The sequence below is a fragment of the Globicephala melas genome, chromosome 20, assembly GCF_963455315.2.
Source record: "Globicephala melas chromosome 20, mGloMel1.2, whole genome shotgun sequence".
Classification (NCBI taxonomy): Eukaryota; Metazoa; Chordata; class Mammalia; order Artiodactyla; family Delphinidae; genus Globicephala; species Globicephala melas.
Window position 1 is genome coordinate 3,637,442 of NC_083333.1, and position 27,968 is coordinate 3,665,409.

A 27,968-nucleotide genomic window follows, 5' to 3' on the forward strand; every position below is an offset into this window, starting at 1 on the left:
GGGCAGGGGAGAGACATATGTCTATCTACCTCTCTTACCAATGTCTCACTGTTAATTACTTCGACAAAATAGGGAAAATCAAAATACACTGGTGGGGCTTCCCTGGTGGCGCAGTGGTTTGAGAGTCCGCCTGCCGATGCAGGGGACACGGGTTCGTGCCCCGGTCCGGGAAGATCCCACATGCCCCGGAGTGGCTGGGCCCGTGAGCCATGTCTGCTGAGCCTGCGCGTCCGGAGCCTGTGCTCCGCAACGGGAGAGGCCGCAACAGTGAGAGGCCCGCGTACCGAAAAAAAAAAAAAAAAAAAAAAACACTGGTGGTGTTAAAGATTGGGGATGGAATACAAATAGGGTTCATCTCAAATGCAAAAGAAAATTAAAATCATCTTAGGCAATTTAGAAACAGCATCTGAGATAAAAGGTAGAAGACTTTCATGGGAAGGTGAAGAGATGTTACTCAGAGTTGTTAAAGAGAGGGGCTAAGGATAAATGCAAGTTTCTATGCCCTCTTGATTCCCTAACACCCCAGTTCTTAGGACTTCTTGGTGTTAACGCTATCTGAATTATCCAATTAACTGAGTTTCCCACCTCCCACCTTCCTTTTTTCACTCCTCTGCCACTACTTCTCAACCTCCATTTATTTCCTATACACTGCCAATTTTTTGCCATTCATGACCATTAAGTCTACTGACATAATTCCTCAATTTATGTTAAATTGAGGTAATTCAGAAAGATTAATTCCCAGAGCCTAGTGGAACAGCAGAACAAGAGTAAACATAGTCCTTGAGATTCCAAAGCCAGTGGTCTCTCTATTATATCACACTGTCCCTAAGGTTCAATTACCATGAGTTTATGTCACACTAAATGAGAAGAAGTAAAACTGACTAACGTCACAGACAAGTTCTCAAAAGGAAGGCAGAATGAGGCAAGAAAGAAAAGACAATGGCAGGGAAAGCAATGCAAGCATTATACCTATTGTGAAGGAGGAGCACTGCCAGAAAGGTTTTCTAGGAACTAGCCTGGACTGAAAGGCAGCATGAACAAATACAATCAATTTTTCAGGCTGTCACCTGTGCCATATCTTTATAGAAATTTCCCATAGTGTCTCTGAATTGTTTGTTAAATCACCCTGATGTTGTCTTACACAGCATATTACCAAAAGTTCTCACTAAGACTCTTTCCGTTTAAAAAAAACTTTCTGAGTATCATGTGATGGATAGTATTTAATCAGAATACACCAGAAAATAAAAAGTTGTGATTTTTTTTACTCTTGGTAATTAATTCATTGTAACGTGGTATAAAAAAATTGATGTAACAAAGAGAAGCCAATACGAAACAGGTAGTCTGAAAAGCAATTTCTAATGTACTGAGCATCATTTAGGGACAAGATGGCTGTTTACCCAGCTACATTCTCCCAGAAAAACTTGTCTCCAATTCTAGTAAAATCAAATGGGAAAAACCAAACTTCCTGTCTCTCTACATTTGATATCATTTTAAAAGCTCTGGTAAGATAAAACATAGTGTTTCTTACCTCCGTGCAACATAATAAAATATAGGATTCCCAGCTTTGGAAGTCCCAGCTTGGTAGAAAATACTCAAAGTTTTCAAAGCTTTGAACTCTTCTTTTTCATGTACTTGATGCCTGAAAGAAAAAAAAGAATAGAGTAACTCATAGGCTTTACATTGTCCACTGAATATCTACAAAAATCCACAACTGCACCAATGATAAAATATACAAAATGACAAAATATTTTAAAAGCAACACGCTTTCTGAAGGGCAATGTGGTTAACATGTACCAAAAAATTCAAGGTGTTGTTCTTTGAACCACAAACAGTGGTTCTTAGGATAATGCTAAGAAAACTACTGGACAGGGATATTAACCATAGAATTGTTTTTAATCATTTTTCTTTCTAGACATAAATTTTTGAGTTTTTACTTACTTGTTTGTTTTTTAAGAGTTCAGTTTATCAACCTTTTCTTTCCTGGCTTACTGATTCTGAATGAGTGAGAAAGGCCCACCTGTTCTTCTTTATGGGAATTTGTCCTCACAAATAGCGTTATCTTTTTCCAGATGGTTACTTACTGGTACAGTTGTACCAACACAATTTATTAAAAGTCCATTCTAATCTCCCTGATTCTGAATATCACTTTTATAATTATACTCATATATATTTAAACATACTTCCAAAAAAGGCATGGTTTAATTTTTATATATTCTGCTCAGTACTCAGTGTGTGTCTTTAACCTGAAGATTTTTGTCAGTCAACAACCCTGGAAAATTCTCATTTGTTGTCTTTCATATATTACCTCTTCACTATTCTCTTTAAGCTCTATTTATTAGATATGCTGGACCTTCTCATTCTCACTTGTATCTCTTAAACTCTTTCATATTTTCCATTTCTTTATCTCTCTGTACTGACTGTATACTAGGTAATTTGCTCCAAAATTCTCTTCTAGCTATGTATGCATTTATTATTTTTCAAAATATCTTTATTGGAGTATAATTGCTTTACAATGTTGTATTAGTTTCTCCTGTACAACAAAGTGAATCAGCTATATATATACATATATCCTCATATCCCCTCCCTCTTGAGCCTCTCTCCCACCCCTCTAGGTTGTCACAAAGCAACGAGCTGATCTCCCTGTGCTACTTTATTATTAAAATACATTTTCTTTTACCTAGTTTTTCTATGTGTCTTGGGGGTGGGAGGAGAGGCTGCATTACCTCAGTTCATCATATTGCTTGTGCCAGGTCAGCATTTGTTTAATATTAATGGAAACAACATAGATATCACTTGATAAGGCAAATAGGTGCACATGTGTATAGGTAAATGACTGGGAGGCTATCTGCCAAATGTTAACTAAATTATCTCTAAGGGATGAAATAACTGAAAACGTTTTACTTTCTTTTTTAGATTTCTTTGTTTTGAATAATTTAACAATTTTTATTTTTATGGTTGACAACATTATAAAGCTATTTCCATTTTTTTAAAAGAAAAATGAGTCTCAGCATCAGTAGGAACTTAGAACAAAAATATCACCTAATATTTATTAAACAGTTTATATATACACGAGACATTGTTCTAAGTACCTTACACATATTACATCATTTAGTGTTCAAAAAGACAGAAGGTTGCTTTGTAAGGAAGGTAGGGTCTTAGGTAAAAGGACTAATAAAGAGGTTTTCTCTGAAAGATGGAAAAATGGCAAGGACATCCTTAGTAATGTTGCATAAAAAATAGTTTTACATTTTTGGACTGCACAATTTTCAGCTAGGTAACATGAAAATTTTGTATGGAAAATATTCCTTTAATTACATAGGAATAAGCATTTGTTACACAGAAAAACGTAACAGAGCTAAAAAGATAAAAATTAAGTAACAGAGCTAAAGACAAAAATTAAGTTTGAAAGGAGATTGTTATACATTCATACATTCTTTTAACAGTATCAAAATATGGGAGTCATGTGTACAAAACTATGGCCTGTATGTAATGTGATTAATACCAGGCACTTACAATGCCTGGGACATTATGTGCAAATCATTAATGTGAATTAACTTCAGAATGTCATATTCTGCTTTTTTCTCTCTGCCTCTGGCACACACCATGAACAAAACACTTAACCCACACTCACTATGAAACACTAAGTGACTAAGTGCAAAGTAGTATGAAAGGTACTTTATAAGGACTAAAGAATTCAGCAAACTATCTTCACTGTAACATCATAGTGGTGAATGTCTAACAATGAGGATCCAAACTAAATCCATCTAAATGAGATTCAAAACAAATGTCTACAGAAATTTTATAGCAATATTAAAGTAAACTATATTTTCTGAGCCTCAATCTAAAAGAAGCTAGTATCATTAATTTTCAGGAGGGTTCTAAAAAATGTTACAGTGTAGTAGAAAGAGTTCTGCACTTTGAACCAAAGGACCTATGAATCAGGTATGGAATCTTAGGCAAATTAATTATTCACTTTGAACTCTGTTTTCCCTAATTATAATATGAAAATAATGTTATCTACCCTCCCTTTAAACTATTAAACGCAAAAACACCTCAAAACAATATGACAAAGTACTATTCAATAAGATGCTATTATTTTTATAAGAAAATCAACTATGAAACAAAGCATATTTCAACAATATATAGGGTAAGAGAAAAGTGGGATTCCAAAACATGGCAATGTGGTCATTAAGTACATCCTTTCTAATAATTCTCTATCAAATATACAAGCATATCTAACAAGTGGCCTGGTGGTAAACCTTGCATCTCATCGAAAAAGAAAGCAATCATCATTTCAAGGTGATACTTTACCTAGTCATAAATTCCTCAAACTTTGAACTGGTAAGGTTAAGGCTGGACCAGTGTGTATCTGCCACAGGTTTGTGCTCTGGAGGACCCAGGTATGCAAGAAGTGTTGCCATCTTATCAAAAGGTCGTCTTCCAACAGCTTTGTGATCCCTAGATATAGCAAACTACTTAGGAAAAAGGTAGCAGTTCACATTTAGCAGAACACATTTCTTTAGATTGTCACTGGCTGCTTTTCTTTTTACTGTCAGCTGGTGGTTCCTGTTAATTTGTAAACAGAATCCAAAAGAGCTCAGGGGTTTTAAGTTTACACTGAGATGTCTTAGAAATATGACCACTCCCCATACTACAAAATTCACATAAAAATTCATTTTGTTCTAGCATTAATCCATTACCATTAAATGGGCAATCAGCAAGTAAATATAACATTCTGATCCACTTTTTAGGAAGTGGACATACTGTCCCTGATATCAGATTTCTGCTTATCAGGGTAAATATGAATTTTCAACAACTATTAAACGTTTAAAACTAAAGATAACGACATTACTTCACAAACATCAAACTGGCAAAAACATCATGAAGTTTGCTAATGCCAATTTTGATGAGGATGTGTATAAAGAGGTACTCTCAAACAGTGCTGTCAAAGTGTAAATAAGCATGTACACTGTGAAAAGTAATGTGGCAACATCTAGTAAAGTTGAGGCTGTGTATACCCCAGAACTCAGCAATTACACATTTAGGTAATACACAAGGAGACAAACATGAAGAATATTTATTACATCACTATTTAAAATAATAAAAAACAGGAAACCCTAAATATCCATCATTTAGGAAGTACAAAAATAAACTGTGATATAGTCATTCAATGAAATACTAAGTTAAATAAATGATAAATCTCAAATAGAATATTGTGTGAAGAGACTATACTCAGTGTATCACTGCTGTAAAATTTTAAACCACACAAAACTATATTATATGTACCTATGTTATACCGGTAATTTCCTTTTTCTTGTCAGTTACACAAGAGAGAAGTAATACCTTTTCTTCCCCAAGAAATAAAATGTTATAAAGATCTGAAGTAATTACAGAAAAATAAATAATGTTAAAGCTAGGTGGTAGACATGGGTCTCTGTTACATTATGGTCTATACTTCTTTTTATGTTTGGAATGTGTCTTTTTTTAAAAAACCAAATTGAAGAAAAACTCTCTAGTATTAAACTACATGAATATGATTGTAAGTTATATAAGAGTTTGTGCTTAAAAAATGCATTTAAAAGAATGCTTGCATTTAAAAGTTCCACAGTTTAAGTGCCACACAGATACAGAAAGCATCTTCCTCTTTCTATCTTAGGCACATATTAGTCAAACCCATGTCTACTTCAAGCCATTAACAACTCTTAAAGGATTAAAATGCTCTCTCTTTTAAACTCCCATTTCCTAACATGGTCTTCTATTTTTCCCATGAATGAGCAAACCATTTTTATTGCCATTTAAAAGTAATCTGGACTCATTTTACCTTTGTAAGAGAACTCATACGTAGGAATTTGGGCCCTTTATAAACATACATAACTAGAAAGGACAGCAAATGATTCAGGCTACAAGAGACTTTAACTAAAAACAGCAAATGAAACAATTCCCAAATTAATAATTTTCAATTATTAAGTATTGTCTATATAAAGCTATTTGCATATAGAGTATCACAAATGGGATTATTATAGGATTGTAATAGAATAGCAATGTTTTAATTATTAAATTCCTAAGAATTAAGCTGCTCTTCAGATTCAGATGCCAATACTCACTTGAACTTCTAGTATATTTAAATTTCTCTGTGTCTTGTTGTACATTATGTTTGCAAACCAGAGAAAACCCAAAAGGCTAGTTTGTGAATTCTTAGCTTAATTTTTTTTTTTTTTTTTTTTTTTGGGCTGTGCCGCATGGCTTGTAAGATTCTTAGTTCCCCCACCAAGGATCAAACCCAGTGAAAGCGCCGAGTCCTAACCACTGGACCACCAGAGGATTAATTCCCTCTTAGCTTAATATTTTTTAAAAAGTCTGTAGCACTGATGTAGGTTGGTTGATCATTTAATATGACTTAACCTGTTGCCTATATACTTTTAAAAAGAGTCTACATTTCTCTTTCCAAATCGTAATTCTTATCTAAGAAGATGCAAAGTAAAAAGCATTCATGACCAATAATTTTATTGGTATGAATTTAAACTGGGCCTTCCCTGGTGGTCCAGTGGGTAAGACTCCACATGCCCAGTGCAGGGGGCCCAGATTCGATCCCTGGTCAGAGAACTAGATCCCACATGCATGCTGCAACTAAGAAGTCCGCATGTCACAAATAAAGATCCCACATGCCCCAACGAAGATCCCACATGCTGCAACTAAGACCCAGCACAGCCAAAAATTTATTACAAATAAATAAATACTAAAAAAAAAAAATTTAAGCTGAGACTTTTCAATATCCCCATGACAGGGAAATTTTACCTGTTGCTGGAAAGATACTGGCCAATTTTCTCTTGATTGTTCCAGAGTAGACGATGTAAAGCAAGCACATTGCCATCACTGATGAAGGAAAGACTGTGATTTACTGCATCACTTGTAGGACAATCGGATGCTATATCAAGGAAAAACCTTCAAAAATGCAAAGTTATTAGAATTTCAAAAACCAGATATACTCATATCTACGCTTGAATTAAATCTATGTGAAGTAACTTTGTGAAATTACTGCTATTACAAATATGGAGGTTTTATCATTAAACGAAACAAGAAGAGACAAGGAGAAAGTTGGTCTTCCATTTCTGATACCTGGCTACAGCTTCAGAGCAGGCTCTGAGGTCAGACAATGAAATTTAAACAGATGAGACTTTGTAGAGAAGCCAGTACTTTACAGATAAGGAAATGGAGGCCCAGACAAGACAAAAGACCTCCCCAAAGGTCAGTACAGGCTCTTAGGTCAAAGCCAGGATCAGAACCTTTGTTCTTTTAACTTTCTACGGGTAGTCAATCTGCCAGAATATAAATCCTATGCTGACATTCACTTTCTTTCCAATGTGATTTGCAGTCCAACAGTACACCTTTTAAACTCCAATTAGACAGAAGTTCGCAGGAACTATAATGAAAAATTGGAAGACAGTGTTGTACAAGTATAGCTTAGACTGTGAGCCAAAACAATTAGATTCACACTGTATGAATAGTAAAATTCTTGATGTCAACTTACATTTACAAAGCACTTTCTCATAAGTTATGTCATTTGCTTCTCTAAAATCAACTCACAGGCGAACATAGTGTTATACCTACTCTACAGATAAACCAGCAACTCAGAGAGAGAAAGAGAAGCAACTAGCTAGTTATGGGAACCTAGCAGAACTCAAGTTTTCTAAAATCATAAAACTTCAACAGTTATCCAGTTACTCATGAACAAAATCTTACGCATTTGCATCACGTGGTTTAAAGAGTAACTTTTTAGTTTACATACATATCCAAATTAAAGTATCAAAAATATTCTAACATCAAAAAAACCTGTGATTATACACTATAATGCATTATCTGTACCAGTTTGGTTTTAGTTTTTACTGAAAGAAATCTTTTTCCTTCTTCCTCTCCTCCATATTGTGTCAAACTCAAATCCTTTATTTTAGGAGATATGTCAAAAACCCCTCCTGGTTTTTAAATACGGAAATCACTACCAGATTATACAGAATATCATTTTATTTCATTACTGTCTTTTATAGTGGAATAAAATAAGATTATGTTCTTGACCAAGAGAGAAAAAAGAAAACAACCTACACAGGAGCTTCATGTAGATCAAGTACATAGACTTGAGTGAAATTGAAAATATTTGATCCAAACAGAGCAACTGGCTAAGTATCAGGCTGGCTGCTCACCTTCGTGCTGCATCAAAGTTGCTTTTCACAAAATCATTAAAAGGCCGCATGTGCTCTTCTTTTGTGAAAAGAACATGATTGGCAATACTCTGAAGTACCTAAACAATAAAATAGGGTTATAAAGGATCTGATTATTTATTTATGAAAGCTACACATTCATATATTCTTTAAAAAATATTAATTTTCTCACTGATACAATTTCTACTGGTAGTTAAAAATCAATTATTGCTCATTCAATAAATACTGGGTTTTGTTTCTATGCTTTCCCAAATATGAATATAATTATATAAACACGTATATATTTACATATATAAAATACAAATTAAAATTTTAATGTATTTTTTAATTTAAAAATCATATAGTATACATTTTGGTTTCCATTTCAGAATATCCATAATGATTACATAGAAAACCATCTTCAGAAGACATTTGCTAAAATATTTTCAAATGATAATAAGGTCCATCGGTATCAGTCTAATGAATTTCTTTGTAATATAAACAAAAATAAAACAAAAGCATATAAGTGAAAACCACAGGGCATTTCAAAAATTAAGAGAAAGTACAGTGAATACGAAAAACTGAAAATTTATGGAAGAGAAATTTTGAATAGCTATCTTATCAAAATGATTCTTCACCTTTGACATTAACTTCAAGCCTCTTTCGATTCTAGGTGGCGGCTTTTTATCTAGAATCCCTGCTTCATATGGTGAGACAATGGCAGGATTGATAAATCTGAGAAACATGGCACTTCCCACTGCACCGATGCTGTTCTGAGGGAAACGCTGGCTAACCACCTAAAAACAAGGAGTGGAGAATTCAGTATATGGTTTGAATTAAAACAAGGAAATGGGAAGAAAGGGCTTGAAAGTCAAACTTTGCACAAAAATGCTGAAAGACCAATCCTTGTGAACAACACATGTCTAATTTTTCCTACTCCCAAAACATCAGTAAACAAAAATTTATCCTCAATTCTTGCCCTCTATCATTTAAAAGCACAATAAAGGCATCTAAGAAAAAAAGAGAAGTCTCATAGATGAGTTGTGTAGAAGAGATCTGAAAAAAGATCTTAATTTTATCATCACTGTTTATACTGCAGATTTGATGAGCAACAAAAGCAGAACAAATTTTCACACAAGGATTATCATATTTTACTAAGATTACAAAACACGAGAGTGTGGTCAACTCTTGTAAGGCAAAGCTAAATAAGTTTTCAACAGCATACACCTGAAACATCCAATACCTAATGGTAAATACTTACATTTTGCTGTATACCAGGTACAATTAAATTTCTTGAGCAAAATGCTTGCCATATACAAAACAAAACTTAGTTTTCTTTGATTCCTATCGAGAGAAAAAACTTACTTACAAGTAACATTATTGCCAGTTCTTTTTCTTCATCAGAATGCTTTATAAGGGCCTACTTATTATTTAAACCATGGAGGAATGGGAATTCTTGGGGACCTAAAAGAAAACAGGATCCCACCAGCAAAAGAGAGAACCCCTATGTGTACCTCAATTTGTCAAATAAAAAAAGTTAAAGATACAAGAAATCGTTGCCCACACTGAAAAACAATGTGAGCTCAACATTTTAAATGGATTTATTTTCTCTTTATAAAACATTCCACTTTGAAGGTAAATTAGACTGGGAAAGTGCTATGAAGCTGGCTCAGCTCCCATCTTTTCCTAGCATGTCCTGTTTTAAATTAACACATGAAAATTATAGTTTTCTGAAATTTACATTTGTTACAGATAACACACATATTTATTTTTAAAGAACACTCATATAACATTTAAATCTCTACAACTATTCATGCTTAGCGTGCCTAACTGCTGCTTAAAGCAGTGTTGACTAACGGCAAGGCCGCAGTGCTCCACTCAATGTTCTGGGATTCCAAGGATAAACCTGCATTTCAAAGGCTACTGGGGGAAAATGAGAAAACAGGATTTATATGCAGAATCTCACACAGCTCTAGTTTTCTTCACAATGCCTCAAAAAAATAATACTTCTTGTCATGAATTCTCATGGCTGACTGACTCAAGATTAACTCTGGAAAGAATGAGAATCATTTCACTTCATTCTATTTTCTTCAGTGCTTCATGTGGTATACATTTTAAATGTGTTCTTATTCACTGCCTAAAATCTTAAAATAATTTTCAACTATATATGATAGGAAGTTAGTAAAAATAAGACTTTAGAGAATGCATTTTTAAGCTGAGAAAATCTTTCTGAGAGGTGATAACAAGGGTGAGTTATAACTAATATATTCTCACCTTCATGTATACTGCATAGCTCAGGAAGCTTTCTTGGTGTTATAGTACTTGGAGTGCTATTGCATGAAGGACAAGCTTACACCTCAGTAAGAGGAAACCGGTGAAGGTGGCTAAACACAGCAGTCTTAGAAGAATGGCTTTAAAACCTAAGTACTGTTTTAGTTATTTTTAGCTGAAATACAGTTTTGGAAACAGAATTAAGAAGAAAACACAAGTGCTTTTACTACTCTAGTACAGTGCTTAACCTTTCGGGGAGTAGGAACAGAAAAATGAACGTTTACTTTCGCACAGACAAAACTCTTCATAAATTTTAGAATGTTCACAGACCACCATTGCTACTGATTGTTTCTTTTAGAACTCACAAATTTTAATCTTAAAAGATAAGAAACACCTCAACAAACCTACAAATTTTTAAAGCCTTTAAGGAGTGAGTTAGCAAGAAGGAACGGGATTAAAAACTGCTTTATATTTATAATTGCAAATAGGTTGTTTTAAAAGAATCGCATATATTCAGTTTAATCCATTAAAATCCTGAAATGGTTTTTAAAGAAGTAAAAGTTAAGAATTTGGTTTCCAAAGGACTGGTTAATTGTAAAATACTAACCTGCTGGGAAAGTGTCTCAAAAAAATCAATTACTTATATGCACACAGAGAACTCTTTTAAAATGCACTTTTAGAGTAGCTATTTCCTGGTTTTCTCTAGGACAGAAAAGCTTTTAAAGTGTGATGCACATTTATACCTGATTTAAACTCAATATTACTCAATCTCAGAATTTAATGAATATCTGAGTGAATTATTTCCCTAACGGAATATTGTAAAAATTATGAAAGGTACTACACCTTCACTAACTTCCACATCTTCAAAAATAATTCATGTCAAAACTCAAAAGTATCCACACTACAAGAACACATATTATTTCATGTATCATATAATTATGTAGCTCACCAATAACAGTATATTTTTGGAACTAAAACCTGATAAAACAATCAATATCCATAAAAATGCTCAACAACAAATTTTATGGTTAATTTATTAAAATACTTCTTTTCCTTTCACCACAAATTAACATCAGTGTAATTTTACCTCATAATATACACATACTCAAGTTGTTTCTATTTTTAATCTGCAAAAATCTAATTTGTATCCAAAAGACATTCTGCATAAAAGGTCAAAGTAGGGCCAGTCTGAATGCTGAAACCAATTATCAGTCAAATGTCCCCTTTACTTACCTCCCCGCCCAACCCCCCATAAAAGCTGAACTACAGGTTACAAATAAAGGCAGTCATACACTGTACATCATCAAGAGAATCACAACCCATCTATCCTTAATTACCTGAGTTAGGTTGACAACTTCTCAAAGGAAATCTAATTTACAGTATATGTTTGAATATGATAAAGAGAATTATCTATAATATGATTACACAGCTACAAACCAGAAGCCAGAACCTTCTCTCCATATTTTACATATTACAATCCATGGTACATACACCCCAAAAGAAAGTTAACTTGCTTTTTAGATCAGTAGATTCTGTTAAGCCAACAACTCCATAAACCAACATTTTAAATTTATAATAACTATACTGTCTTCATACTTTGCAATGTGTTCTAAATATCTTAAATTGCCAATTAGATTTCCTTTGTTTCCACAAGGACCTCATATCACTTGTGCTGAGAAATACATTCCAAAACTTAGTGTTACCCAGAAACATTTTTTTTTTTAAATCTGAAAATAACACTAGTAGAAAAAAACATTTCAAGGAACAATTTTAGACAAAATCTTAATAAATAAAGCAATGTTAGGAAGGCTAAAAAACATGCTCTAGAGAAAAAGAGAAAGCCTGAATTTTAATTTATGTGATATACTACACAATGGTATTAGTAAAACACCAAACAAGAGTGTTAGAAATAGTAAATTAATTTCAACAGTGATGGTGTATATTATGTTAAATCCACATATGCTGAGAATTAGAAGGCTGAAGCATTAGAAAGAAATGTTTTTATTAAGTAAGATGGCCATCCAATCCAATTCATTTGCTCACAGCTGACCAAATTTACTTAACCTATCCAAAAAAGAATCTCTTGAATGGACATAAAAGCATGTCTCTAAATTTTAATTTAGTTCTGAATTTAAAATAGAAATTTATTATATGTAAAGCTCAGACGAGAAATGAAAGATGAAACCAGATGAATACTCTACACTAAATTTTACCTTTTAAAGTAAACTACCTACGTGACTCCTGAAGCTTTTCTTTACATCTTTCTCTAGATTTATTTGGATTGTACGAACAAAGGTAGTACTGAGCCTGATAAAGATCGGTCACACTGACAGATAATGGCAAATTTAAAATGAATGCACGTTAATATTTTGGACAAATGTCACTCACAGGAAGAAAATAATTATGACTACCATAATTTTCTTCCTTTTAAATTAGGGCAAGTTCGTAGAAGCAGGTAAGTATATGCATATCATTTTTGCAAATAAGGTGTTTCTCTATAAATATGGGCTCACTTTTCCTCTATTTCAGAAGTACTATAATTCTCAGTCCCAATAGTTTAATAATGATTTTCTCTAAGGTAAAAGTGGTTTTGTTTTACCATTAGAATTTTTATAATCTAAGCACAATTATCTAAATCCTGGCTGAGACTGTCTAGATAAAAATATAAGAAGTAAAAAATAAACTTTAGCTACTTTTAGGTAAGGTTTATTAGAAAGTGACACTTTCCTTCCATGTACTTCTAACAATTAAGAAAAACTTTCATCTCTAGGAAAAGAAATCACTCACATTACCTGCAAACAAGAAGCAAGAATGAAGAGAGTCAGCATTTCCTAAGGCCTTGAAATTAAGTTTCTTTGGCATTCATTTATAATTTAAAGAATAAATAATAAAATTAGACCAGGGATATCCAATGCAACAAATGCCCCCAAAACACCTTTGGGATAAATCAAACCAAAGGAACACAGAGAATGTTTCAATGTAACTTAATTCCAGGGTTAATTGAAATGAAAGCTACTTTGTGCCAGAATTAGTAGAATGATTTTACAGTGAAGGTCAAATAGGCTGAAGTGAAGATGTTCTTAACAAACAGCAAAAGATTTTTGTTTTGCTTTGAAAGAAACAGCTAAAAAAAAGTTCTCCAAACTTACTGATTTTTTGTTTTCCTTTTTTTCTTTTACTGTAGCTTTATTCAGTAGGGAGTGGCAAGTTGCCTACAGAACAGAGATGAGCACAAACAAGTCACAGCACCAACTACATACAGCAACAAAAACAATGTTGGCTTGTACATAAAATTACATGATCAAAATGTAACACAAATGGAATCAACAAAAAATTAGGAATCAACTTAATTTCGAGGGATGAATTTTATCTCTGGATTTTAATTTTTATTACATTTTTAAGCCAAAGCATAAATAGCAAGAAATGTTGAGACAATCATATCTACTATTTCTGGCTATAAATCGCAGAAAAGCTCTCCTCAAGTGAATGTGAGGATATTTAATATTTACATTTCAGTTAAATCCTAGCTTTTGATAAATTTTATATAAGATGTTCATTACAAATAGATCATACTCTAAAAACACTTCTATGCGTCTACATAATTTTTTCTTGATACATATATTTATATATACTTCTCTGTGTATCCTTCAATTGACTTAAAAAGTTCTTTTTCCAATAGCTGGCACTGAATTCCTATCCTACTGATTAAAAAAATAAACATTAAATGGCTAAATATAATAGAAAAATACACTTTAGAGATTCTGAGCTAGTCTCTCTCTCTTTAAGAAAGATTACTCTTACAATTTCACTTATTTTTGTTTGCAGGCTACTTCCTGAAAAAGTTCTAATCAGAGGAGGTTAAAAGCTCTGCAACGTTTGGGAAAAGAATGTTATCAGCTCAACTAGAAATAAGCATTAATATTAAAGTGAAGAAACTGCAGAGAAAATTACAGAATAAAACTGTAAGCCTGCTTAAAATTTTTCACAGATTTGACCATTTATCAGAATGTCTCCAAAACACACACACACACATACACACACACACACACACACACACAAACCCCAAAACCCACAGAGACATATTGGTTTCATCTCTCCGAGCTCCTTCTAGGCCAAAGAGCTCTGTTAAAATTAAAAGACTCCTGATTGGACTAGACTAGGCACAATAATTATTTTTAAAATATCTTGAAAACAAATTAGAATTCTTTAATCCACCATACATGGCATTTTATTCTAAAAATTCTGTGCATTCAACACCATAACCCATAATAACTTGGCATTAGTTTGATATTTGTTCATCCATCCATCCATCCATCCATCCAAGTAGTTACTGTGCACCTACTTGCTAGATACCATTCTAAGCACTGGAAGAAAGCAATAAAATAAGAAGACATGGTCCTTTCCTCAAGGAGCTTTGATTCAAACTTTAGACTATATACAAAAGCACTAGTAACCCAATTTATCCCCAAAATGCAGTTTTATACACTTTTTATTTTCAATTATGGTATATAACCATCAATTATAGCCTTAAAATTTTTGTGTAAACGACTTCTGTTTGGAGAAGCACATTTGCTAGGAAAAGACGACATTTATTTAGAATCATATTTAGCTCTTTCTCAGAATTCTCTCACCACAACTTAGGAGAATATCCAATCTGGGAATTATTTTCTCATTATTCCAAAACTATCAGGAGGAAAAGTGGAAATAAATACATGAGAAAATGTCTCAGTTATAAATCTAACACATGTTCACAGTTGGCTATTCCTATATAATCTTAACCCAGTCCACTAAGTAAGGAGGCATATAAAATGAAAGACATGGTTAAACCATGATTTTAAAAAGGCTTAACAGTCAAAAGTACTAACTCAAGACCTAAAGCTCAGAGAAATTTATTAGCTAGCAATATACTCAGCTTTCAAATCTTCCCCAGTAGGTTCCAAAGCAGGAGACATATTTACTAGAGGGAAAAAAACAATCGACTACTATCCCTCCCAGCACAACATAAAAGTACAAATGGACCATTATGTTATTTCCAAAGTCAAAAGGGCAAGGAAAAGCCAGAAGAGGGAAGATGAATAAAAACAAAAGAGCAAACTAAGGGAAAAACTACATTTGGAAGGAGACTCAATGAAAGAATATCTTGAGATCAAAGTTTATTTGTTTTTCATTTTTAATTAGTAAATGTAAAATTTCCTATAATCAGTCACTTATTAAAAAACAAACTTTTATTTATAAATAACATAGCATATATTTCCTCTATAGTATTGTACATTCCAACAATAAGTTTATCCAATACGTCCCCAAAATGCACTAACATTTAAATAATATTATTAAAGGGAATAATTGTATGTGAAATTTTAATACAATAATTCAGGTCTGTTGTAATATGGGATATTGTATTATGGAATGTTTTAAAAAGCACAACACATAGTGGTTAATAAGCCACCAATTATCAACTAGCATTATTTTCTGCATTATTTTCACTTCCCTCCCTTCCTAACTATGAAAGCTGACAAGAATCTTGTTTACTTGGGTGGGAGAAATGGGGTTATTTATTCCTTCATTAAATATTTTCTAAGTACTTACTAAGTGCCAAGCACTTAGTTCCTTTTTCCTTATCAAATGGGACTCCAAGTTTGCTGATGATACAAAAATTGTTTTCTTTTAGGGAGACAGCCACATGAAGAATTTCTACTAAAATCTACTAGAGACCATATATGTAACCAGGTGGTTAGGACCCGTTCACTTCTAACCAGCTGAAGTCAAAGCCACTGCCACTTGAGAAATTCATTTGCTCTCTGAAAACAGTTACTATTAGGCCAACCAAGAAGTTGGTCCAGACTATTTTTAATAGGTGCTCACCATTTCTTATCTGCCGAGTTTTATAAACAGAAAGGACTGAATTGGATTTAAAGAGAAACCTGAATAATGCCCAGACTTAAGCTATTACTTACTGTATTAGATTTCATATTATAACTAAACCACCCTCTGGTCTCAGATTTAACTAGCTGAAAAAATTATGTGGGGCTCTCCTAAGCTTCCTTGAGCTATTTTGAAAAGGCAGGAAAAGTCATGATAAATTAAATTAAGAGAGTTTTAATGCTAAGTATGCTTCATCATCTACAAACATGATGAAACATTTTTTTATAGATACAGCAGATACATCTTTATAAATAGCAACGGGGGAAAAATTCACAAAGAGCAGCCTGAAACAGCTTTTTTAAATGACAATTTCACTGATCTTGCTAATGTCTCTAAGCAACCAAAGCCCTGTGCTAAAAAACAAATGGCTGGGGATAACTCTGCAAAGAAAAAGACACAAAAGGCATGGGTTTTGATAAAAACATAAATTTTTTCCCCTATACCTGCCCCTGTCCCAAACTCCAGACCCACTAATGTTTCTTCCAGAATCACAGTTTTAACAGGCTAATGTGGATTTGTACTAATCTCCCTTGGAGTGATTAAATCATTTCTGAAACTGCATATGCCAATCAAAAACACAGTGGAAGCCATAAAAGAACACAGATGCAATTTCCTTAGCAAGTAGGGGGTGACTGTGGACATCTGAACTCAGAAGCATTGCTTGCAGTTCTAGTGTTGGAAAGTCTAATAATTTGACATGAATGATGATGCAATATATTTTATAAGTAGCATTCTACATAAAATAAAACATCAGCCTGTCCTGGGAAAACCTGACACAAACACAATAGAGCTTAATAAAAAATCAAAATTATGGATCAAGCATTTCACAACACAAAAAACAAGGAGTAGACCAGCCTCATATGTGAAAGACCCTATGAGTAATTTAGGTACAAGATAAAAACAACAACAAAAATTCCATAATATATCTCATTTCAATCACATCTATTATACCCAGTAGATTTGGTGCATTTTAAGCTTGTTCTCAACGCAAGGAAAATTTATTATTTTTAAAGTACCCCCTTAAACTACTTTATATTTTTAAAGCCAATTTAAACAATTCTTAATGTATTATTCATCCAAATTGATTCAGTATTATCAACCACACACTATTAGCAGCTAAATCCCTCTTTGGTAAAGCATTTTTTAAAATTTAGCTGTGGATTAATAATGGTAATCTCTAACCTTAAGCATACCTGGTACAAACAGTGGCACACACTTCGTAGCTGAGGGGGAAATTCGGAGGAGGAACTGATGATGGCATGGAAGAACTTTTCGGTCATCTGAAGGAGGTTTCGCTGGTTTTCCTCAAGGCTCTCTGACTGTTCTAACCTACCGAGAGGAAAAAGAAAAAAAGCAAAACCAATTAAAAACAAACAAACAGACAGACATACTCCTTAAAAGAGACTCCTTAAGAGACATTCAGCCAAATGCAACATTTGGACTTTGTTGGGAACCTGATTTAAACAAACCAACTATAAAAAAGGCAATTTTGAGAACTGTGTATAAAAATTCTTCTCCCTCTATATTTTCACAAATTTAGTATATGATTTTATTTTTTGTCCATCTAGTAGGTAGGAGAGTGCATCTCACATTTTTAACTTTTATTTCCATGACTTCAGTAAAGTTAGACATGCTTTCAATATTTTGTGGCCATTCAGGCCCTATTTTCAACTGCCCTTCATATCCAGTTTAATATCTCTAACTGCTAGGTGTCCCTCTTGCCAGTACCTAAAACTCAGTTTGTTCAAAATCAGCTGATTTTTTTCCTCCTACTTGTATGTCTCATCCTGTGTTCCCCATGTTGTCAACGGCACCATCACTGTTTCAATCACGTCATTCAGGTGACCTCTGATGTCGTCTTTGCCTGCAGTACTCCATTATTCCCCACATTCAATTATTGTTGCTAATTCTTCTGTATGATTCTTTTTGTTTTAAGGTATTTATTTATTTATTTGGCCGTGCTGCACAGCATGCAGGATCTTAGTTCCCTGACCAGGGATTGAACCCGTGCCCCCTGCAGTAGAAGCACGGAGTCTTAACCACTGGACCGCCAGGGAAGCCCCTCTTCTGTATGATTCTAAAGTCTTGGTGCTGTGATTAAAAACAGATATTCAGAAGGCAGACTCACTAGGTTTAAATGTCAGCTTTACCACTTATTGACCATTATGACCTTGGTCAAGATACTTAACTTCTCTGAGCCTCATTTTTTCCATCAATAAGACAGGAATAATTACAATGCCTACTTTATGGGGTTTAAATTTTACCCAGTGGCTCTCAAATCCACAAACCTTTACTTGAGCTGCCCAACCGAACTCTCAAAACACATTCCCTATGAAAGTCACTACTTAACTACTTGTTATATGTCTTATCTCCCCTACTGAACTGTAAGATCCTTGAAGGATGTATTCATCTTTGACCCCTTAAAAACTAGCATAGTACCTTACCAAAACAATTATTGAATAAATACTTGTTTTCAACCTCTTAACTAGTAATTTTCTTTCTATCCTAATTTACATATTACATAAAAGTTTGGGACACTCCAGATTCCTTCAGCTCACCATGTGGTGCAGCATATGGATACAGTAAGAGTTTGGAAATTAATGTAGATGACAGGCAGGAAAGATTTCACGGACTAGATGAGTTCTAAAGGAGGGAAAGAATCTGCACAGGCAAAAAGAAGTAAGGGCATTTCAGAAAGAAGAAGGCAGGACAAGCACACAGTTCAATCTGATAAACATTTGTCATGCATCTACTATTTGCCATCTTAATGCCAGGTGCTGAGGATTCAACAATAATTGGCCTCTGAACCTCTCAAAGAGCAGAGAGAAGTACACACTAAGTAATGAGTACAATTATTCAAGGATATAAAAGACAAAATAGCAAACCAGAGACAGACACGATTAATTCACATGGCAACTGGTTGCCGGGAAGTCAGAGGCAGAAAATGAACTTGGGATATATGGGGAACTAAAAAGAGACTGGTCTAAATATGGGGGCTTTATGAAGGGAGATCACTTAAGAAGCTACAATAGTAACTCAAATCTGAGATATGGAGGGCATAGAAGCTTTGCGTATGAAAGAAAATATTAACAATATATTTAACAGGGCTAGAAGAGATTCCTAGAAACCTTGACAGTTCTTGTCTACTTTGTGGGAACTTTTTCTTAATGAGTCAACACAGCAGCAGGTGTGCTGCTGGTCTGTTTCAGATGTCCCTCTAATACATCTATCCCTCACGCCTCCCACATGCCAATGATAACTTATTGGCTATTCCATTAATTCTGATCTATAATGAAGCTTTGTGTTCAATTATTTAAGTGTTTGTGTGTATAAAACTTTTTCCCTCTGATTTTCAATCAGCTTTTGTTTTTGTCTCCTATTGTTTTCTTGTTTTTAATTTCATTGATTTCTAATTTTTATCTCTTTCCTTCTGCTTGCTTTAGATTTATACTGAACTTTCTCTAATTTTCTAAGGTGAAAGTTTAGGCCATTCATTTTAGATCTTTCTTCTTTTCTAATATATGCATTTAATGCTGTAAATACTACATTTCACTACATCCCACACATTCTGAGAAGATGCACTTTTTCATTTAGTTTTTCTTTTTCTTTGCATTTCAGTTTTGGAAATGTCTATTGACATATCTTCAAGTTCACTAATTCTTTTCTCATTTGTGTCCAGTCTACTGATAAGCCCATCCAAAGGCATTTTTCCTTTCTGTTACAATGTTTTTGATTTCTAGCATTTCCTTTTGATTCTTTCTTAGAGTTTCCATCTCTGTTTAAATCACCCACCGGTTGTTGCATGTTGTCCACTTTTTTCCATAGAGCCCTTAACATATTAATTGTAGTTATTTTAATCCTTGTCTGATAATTCCAAAATCTGTCACACCTGAGTCTAGTTCTGATGCTTGCTTTGTCTCTTGAGACTGTAATTTTTATTGCTTTTTAGCATGCTTTGTAATTTTTTTGTTGAAAGACCCAAGACATAATGGGTAGCAGGAACAGAAACAAAGAGGTCTTTAGTGTAAGGTTTTATGTTAATCTGGCTAGGACTTAGGTTGTGCTTAATGTTTGCTGTAGCTATAGGTGTCAATTTCTTCCGGTGTCCTTGTTTTTGTCTACCTAGTTGTCTGGGATTCCCTAGTTTTCCCTAGGAATTCCTTCTTAGAGTCTCTGTGTTGAAGCTCTCTGCTGTAACCCACTTTTAATACACTGGAGTCCTGTTGATGTAGTAGTGAGGTACTGGGGAGGGGAAGCAATCTATAATCTTATGTTTATATCTCCACCGTTTTACTGGGCCAGAGTGGCTGGGTTGTGACCTTCAGAAGAATTTCTTAGCCTTTTTTCTCCCCTTATGTGAGTCAGGAAGGCTAGAGGAGGCTGAAGTTGGGTAACTGCCCATCCTCCAGGTCAGATAAGGCTCTGGTAGCAATCCTTAAAGGCAGGCCTTTGTAAGGGAGAACAGAACACTATGGGCATATTACAAAATGGTTACTTTTCCCCTTCCCCTGCCCAGAGCACAAGGGGACTTTTCTTCCACCTTCACCATGAGAACCTGGTAGGGTTTCTAGAGGTCAAACTCACAGAAGTGTGGGGGTCCCCCTGACACAGGGCCCCCAGGAGCTTTCATTCTCAAGCTAATCCACACTCAACCTCCAGCAAGTTGTCAATTACAGCCTAAGTTCCTGCCAGTTACTGACTCCAGCAGCCGTTTCTCCCTGTAAGCTGGGATTCTCTGAATTTGGCTGTCACACCAGTTTTTTCCCTTTTTTTTTGGGGGGGGGGTGCCCTTCAATTCTCTGATGAATTTAAGAAGAGTTGCTGATTTTCTGTTTTCAGCTTTTTCTTGTTATGAACATAGCAGTGTCAACTTCCAAGCCCTCTCTACATGTCAGAAAAGATGTCAACTTGATTTTAAGTAACCTGAATATAGGTAGCTTGTCATCTAGTTCCCTTCTCTGTGCCAAAGTACTTTAGTACAGTAGATTTCTTTCAGGCAGTAGTTCACTCTCTAAGTAATTTTTACCCTTTAGAAAGTGAAATTGCTAAATGGTAACAAAATACAAGATGACATTAAAAGAATGTCGCTTTTAAGTTTAAACTACAACTTTTTAACCATTTTAACAATAACTGGTTCATTTAGGTGCCAGAGTTCTGATTAGATTTTACCGTTGATACTTCAGCAAAGGCAGAGCCAAAAATATCAACTGATACGAAGTTGCCAAATAAAATTTTTAGGAAGAGAAACCATCAAGAAGCTCTGAACTTGAAAATAAAAAATAAAATAATGTTAAGGTCCTAACTGAAAGACAAGAGATGTGGCTTAGCAAAAGCAAGCATAAGTGTTAAAAATTTCATTCAACAAATATATATGAAATGCCAACTATAAGCCAGATACCATGGGGACAGGTAGAAAGCTTCATGGAGATGGTGGTTTTTAAACTGCACCTTACATTACCCCTTGGCCTCTTTCCCTTCTCCTAAGTCAATCCACATTATAGGAGGAAGAGCGAGATAGATTAAAAAAAAACAGAGTCAAGCATGCTCAGTTCAGTGCCATCCTCTCCATTCTAGATATGTCTGCCTGCAGAAAAGATATAATCTGGTCTTCTCTCCACTTGTGATAAAAAGCTTGCCAGCCCCTGTGATGGAAGCCTGTAGTTTACCCAGCTGTGCAAGGGATGGGGAAGATGATTCTAATTCAAAGTGATGTATTAGCAAGCCTATGCTACATGCCCACAGGATCTAAAGCCCCACTCTTTAATCATTTTTATCAGAAATAAAGGAGATAGCTGATTCCTGGGTGCTTCACTCCCATCCCTCCCCTCCCTCTGCCCTTTTGGTTTTGAACTTGGCGGGGGGGAAATGGGTATTACTTATTAAGCAACTCTAATCCCAATGAACCCCATGTTGTGAAGCCACTTTAAAAATGTACAACATGCGCGTATTTCACTGGAGTTAAAGTACAGAGAACACATGAAAGAATGACAAGTAGTGATGTGGATTATAGTCAGATGAGTTTTTTTCTTGCAGTCAATGGGGAACAACTGATGGTTTCCAAGAAAAAAGTGACAAAAAATTTTAGGTTTCAGAATAATTCCTGCAGTAAATGATCTGCAAATAAAAAGATAATGCTAGGACAATAATTAGAAAGCTACTACAAAAGTCAATGGGATTGGAATTTCCCAGGTAGCACGGTGATTATGAATCTGCCTGCCAATGCAGGGAACACGGGTTCAAGCCCTGGTCCGGGAAGATCCCGCATGCCGTGGAGCAACTAAGCCCACGTGCCGCAACCACTGAAGCTTGCACGCCTAGAGCCCGCGCGCCGCAACAAAGAGTAGCCCCTGCTCGCCACAGCCAGAGAAAGCCCGCACGGAGCAACAAAAACCCAATGCAGCCAAATATTAATTAATTATTTTAAAAGTCAATGGGATCGATATGGCATTGGCTAAATAAATTATGATATTGCCAAACCACAAAATATTATGCAGCAGTTAAAAAGAATCCGATTCATTATCTTTCTATACTGACAAAGAATGATCTAAGACACAGGGTTATGTTAAAAAAAAAAGTTGCAAAACCATGTATATATTGATAATATCTTACCATTTATATTAAGTGCTCATATTATAATATAGTTTCTACCACTAGAAATATGTATATGCAAATGAATTGAAAAAAGGACAGAAGAACGGCCTAACTAGTAACAGTACTATGTCTCTAGAGGTGACAGTCAAAGATACCTTTAATGTTATTTGTAACTTTCTTTAAGAAAAATGTATTTGAGGGACTTCCCTGGTTGTGCAGTGGTTGGGACTCTGTGCTCCCAGGGTCGGGGCCCGGGTTTGATCCCTGGTCACGGAACTAGATCCCACATGCATGCCACAACTAAGGAGCCTGCGAGCTGCAACTAGGGAGCCTGCCTGCTGCAACTAAGACCCAGCGCAACCAAATAAATAAATATTTTTTTAAAAAAAAAGAAAAGAAAAATGTATTTGTGTGTAACTTTTATAATTAAAGACTAATCTTAAGAATCAAGGGGAGAAATTATGAGGGCCTTGCCTCATGCAGTGGAAATGAAAAAATGAAGAGCTGTTGCAGATGAGAGGATGACACACCTGGTAGGATCTACTTCAAAGCTAACATGCTGCCAATCAGAGGATGTGATCACAATCCGTAATAAAGGATCCAGGAGTTTCTGTAGGTAGGTAGCACCATATACCTAAAGAAATACACAAGTAGGAATTTATTATGCCTGCTCCAAATATCTTACATTAAAGAAGACATTCTGCTCTGTACATAATCACTGTTTGGCATATCTCCGCACCAAAAAAAAAAAAAAGATAAATGGATACAAACCTTGAAACAGAAGGTCATTATTTTACTGGCCAAGCTGTTGCCTCGGAAAAGAGTCTGCATGGAGTCTGCCAATTCTACTTCCTTAGAAAACATGTTCCAGAGCAGTTGGTAGAGTAAATGCCGAGAGTCAAATAGAGTCACTAGAACTCGAGCTAGTTCATCCTGAGAACAAAATAAAATTGTGTCAGTGTCAACAGTTCCATTTTTCCTTAAGCAGGAAACTGAAAGGCAAATTCAAAGCTGACAACCACCTGCTGAACTGAGGTATATGGTGACTGATTAAGTTTTCCCCTGGGATTTATCTGTGTATATCTGTCTATGACAGATGACTATTTCTATACATCTACAGTAGCTGCTAACTCTAAGGATTAAATGATAAAAGGTAAGAGAGGTCAAGGGTTTACCAGAAGACAAAAAAATCCAGGATTCAGTTCAAATTCTATGACAAAATGAAAGAAAACAGAAATAGAAGATGATGGCAAAGAATTTGACATGCACAGATCATTTTCTTAGAAAATCAATGAGGGCAAATAAGACTTCGGTGACCACAGAGCTCTACTCTCTTCTCATATGGTGAGGGAAACTCAGTGAACGCTGAACACGGCTAGGCAAGAAACAACAAAAATGGAAAAACTACAGGATTTGCAGCAAGTCAGGAAAAAGACCTAGGCTGTGCATTCAGAACCCAAAGATTAGCCAGATTTACATACAAAGTGGGGATGAGTAGCTAATTCCCATCTAGGTCCTAAACGGTAAGCCTCATAATTCCCCACAGTAAAGTATCTTTTGGTACATTCAAGAAAAATGAACGTGATAGTAAATCACTGTTTAACCATACATCTTGGGAAGAGATTTAGAGAGAACAGGGGTAGCCATAATAAGATGGCCCAAACTTCAATCAGTGTCAACAAAGCCAGGATCATGGCCTGTAGCTCCTCTAATTCTTGTCTGGTCCCAGGATTATTATAATCTGTTATTCGAATAAAGGAAAAAATTTAACAATCCTAACCACAGATAACTGAAGCCAAATACGACCCAATACGCTGCTATACTTCCTACAGTTACATAATACATAATTGACTAGATATAAAAATTCTATCCTCCATTTAAAGCCAAGTGTAATTACGAGAGATAATTCAGTTACAAAATAAAACTATTTTTAGACTGTTGTGCTAGTTTTTTCCACTCTAATCCCTCCCCTGCAAAATTCTGAAAACTTTAAGCACCAGAATTTACTTATTTATTTTTTATAGTATTTTAATTTATTTAAGAATAACATAATAAAAATAACATCATAAATCCATAACATGTTAGCATAAACAATAGTTTTTGTAAAAATAATTATATTTTCCAAAACAACAACAACAAAAATCTGTGAAGAGTAGTGTTGTTTTGTATTTTTGCATTTTTTAAAAGTATCTGGCTTTATAAATGGTAGTTGAATTTTCATATAAGCACCAGAATTTAAATTTACAAAACAGAACTAAAATTTTTAAAGTTATCTTGTATTTTGTTTAGATACAGTTCGAATAGATCTGGCCTAATATAAAAGTCCTTCTGTAAAAAAAAGTCATTTAGTATAAAACACATAAGAAATGATTTACTGAAAGAAAACAAAATGATTAAAGCCTCTTGGACTTAACTAATTCTATTTTATTGAAAAAATTACTGATAATTTTTAGCGCTAATTATAGGTAGGTGCTAAAAGGTAATTCAGAATTCCATTTTCAAAATATATGAAGATCTGTGAACTAATGTTAGGCTTCAAGAGGATTTCAACAATTTCCTTTTTCTAACTCACTAGCTACAAGCAGGATTCCATCTTCATTCATTAAACGATTACTTACTGAGTCATTGTTATATGCCAGGTTGTACTTCAAGACCTGGAACTACAGAGTAAACAACATAGACCATAGTCTGCTCTCATGTAGCTCACATTGTGGTGGAAGGAGACCAAGCAATCAAATAAACAAGATAATTTCACATAGTAAATAACTGCTGCAAAGAAAATATAACAAGGAATGGAATAAAATGACTGTGAGTGTGGTTTTGATTGGATGGCCAGAAAAGACCTCACTAGGAAAGTGATATCTGACTTGAAACTTGAATAACAAGAGACCAGGGAATAAGTATTCTAGGCAGCAGCAGCAGCAAGGGTGCTCAAGGGTAGAAATAAGCCTAACATGTTTGATGGCCAATGTGGTTTCAGTCTGGTGAACAAGAAGGAAAATGGCATAAGATGATGTCAGAGATGAGGCAGGACCCAGGCTGGGTAGAGCCTTGCAGACCAGGGTAAAGAGTTTGAGTTTCACTGTAAGTATGAAGAATAAGATCCTACAGCTTTTAAGCAGAAACACATCTACAGGCAACAACAGATTAGATATAATTAGATACAATTATAGATATAATTATAAATTAGATATAATTTACTAAAATGAAATGAAATCATTTTCAGTACAGTATAAACTAAACAGCTTTTTAACATGGAAAGGGACAAGCTTTCTCAAATGTTTAGCATGTTACCCAAAATGACATGGTTCTAGGAAATTTTTTATTAACAGACGCCAAATAGCCATATTATGTCTTCTGTATTTAAAACAAGCAATGCCACAATTTCAAATCCAAATAAGAGTGGTTAAATTTTTAAAAAATTGTATAACGTATTACAGAAAAAAAGAGTTGTGAACTAGAGGTATATCAATAGTAAACAGGCATAAGCCTTGAATTCTAGTTCTAGCATTACTGACAACTAAATATGAGATTTAACCCTAATTATCTCATTTAATGTATGAAGACACCAGACCACATCAGGGGTTTTAATTTTCTTTTGATGAGTGCTCAAATGGAATTTTTCAGTGGGTCAGGTAAGGAGTTTGAGTTTTACTTTAAATATGTGAAATAAGATCCTCATATTTAAGAAATCTAGTGAGGGCTAGAAGAGCCAACCACGTTCCACAGCTGAAAATCACTCAAATAATATCTGAAGTTTCTTCCAGCTCTAAAAGTTTTAGCAATTAATTCAATTCACTGATACACACTACTATATAGAAAATAAACAAGGACCTACTGTATAGCACAGGGAACTATATCCAGTATCTTGTAATAACCTATAATGGAAAAGAATCTGAAAAAGAATATATATATATGACTCAATCACTTTGCTGTACACCTGAAACACTGTAAATCAACTATACTTCAATTAAAAAAAAATTCATTGAATGAATGAATTTTGAAGCATCTGCTATGTGCCAGGCACTGTTCTTCTGCTCTTACTCAATGAACTTACCCACTGAGAACAAGGGACCACATTGGCCAGAGCCATAGCTATTGGGAGCTCTCCTTGATCACCCATCATTGTGACCAACTCCACCAGTCTCTCAAAACGATCTGCCAACACGGTTTCTGCAAGTGTGTCAAATTCTGTGCCTTGTTGAAGGATTTTTGTCAGAACTTCCATAAATGTAGCTCTTGTCTGAAGATCTTTGTGATAACCTAAACCTGATATGGACAGACAGATGCAAATTTACTAACATGGTCTTTCTGAAGTAATTCCACTTGTCTCACATGCCAGTTCTCTAGGTTTTAAATTTCTAAATGAAGCTTTCATTTTATCTCACCGATGGAGTGCATGAGGCCACTGTCCACGTTAGCATTGAGTAAGTTTGACATTGCCAGGACTGTACAGTGCCTCAGTGATGCCAGCCTCCGAGACATGCCACGTTTCCTGCCACCTGTTTGTGCATTTTCATCTTCAACTTCACTACAGTCGTTCAAAAGGTTCATAAACAATGTGAAATACCTGTGAAATAAAAAAACTGACCCTTACCCAGTGAAGGCCACATCAACCAGACAGCGAATCAGACATTCTGAAACCATCACATGTGCATCACATGAGTGGCTCTGGGTATCTGCTTCTCTCCAATCTTGGGGTAATCAGCCAGCATGGCTCATTATGAAGTGTTTTGTGTTGAATATGATTTTATCCTGACAAAGCTCAGTACATATTTCGTAATACAAACACCAAATACATGCAGTGTTTCCTGGCAAATGCATCACTTTTAATGTTTAGAATATAAAAATTATTGGTCCAAACAGTTTAGACAATGACATTTTAAATGTCTTAAGGAGGTGATCTGGGTTTTACTACCAATAAAAATTCACCAATCGGACTTCCCTGGTGGCGCTGTGGTTAAGAATCCGCCTGCCAATGCAGGGGACACA

General features: G+C 34.8%; 1 protein-coding gene across 8 annotated transcripts in view; it reads right to left on the minus strand.

Annotated features, from left to right (window-relative positions):
• NF1 (neurofibromin 1) overlaps nt 1-27,968 on the minus strand; it is a 250,416-nt gene that overhangs the window by 94,146 nt on the left and 128,302 nt on the right. For 6 of the 8 annotated variants that reach the window (XM_060290048.1, XM_060290047.2, XM_030862087.3 and 3 more), the window contains 11 exons: nt 27,365-27,546; nt 27,034-27,245; nt 23,748-23,909; nt 23,507-23,610; nt 17,579-17,714; nt 13,613-13,675; nt 8,831-8,989; nt 8,196-8,293; nt 6,796-6,942; nt 4,312-4,458; nt 1,529-1,639 (listed from right to left, as the gene is read on the minus strand). In XM_060290048.1, the coding sequence (XP_060146031.1) occupies nt 1,529-1,639; nt 4,312-4,458; nt 6,796-6,942; nt 8,196-8,293; nt 8,831-8,989; nt 13,613-13,675; nt 17,579-17,714; nt 23,507-23,610; nt 23,748-23,909; nt 27,034-27,245; nt 27,365-27,546 (1,521 nt within the window). The remainder of the gene's footprint in view (nt 1-1,528; nt 1,640-4,311; nt 4,459-6,795; nt 6,943-8,195; nt 8,294-8,830; nt 8,990-13,612; nt 13,676-17,578; nt 17,715-23,506; nt 23,611-23,747; nt 23,910-27,033; nt 27,246-27,364; nt 27,547-27,968) is intronic. The other 2 variants (XM_030862088.3, XM_060290046.2) reach the window with 1 other exon arrangement.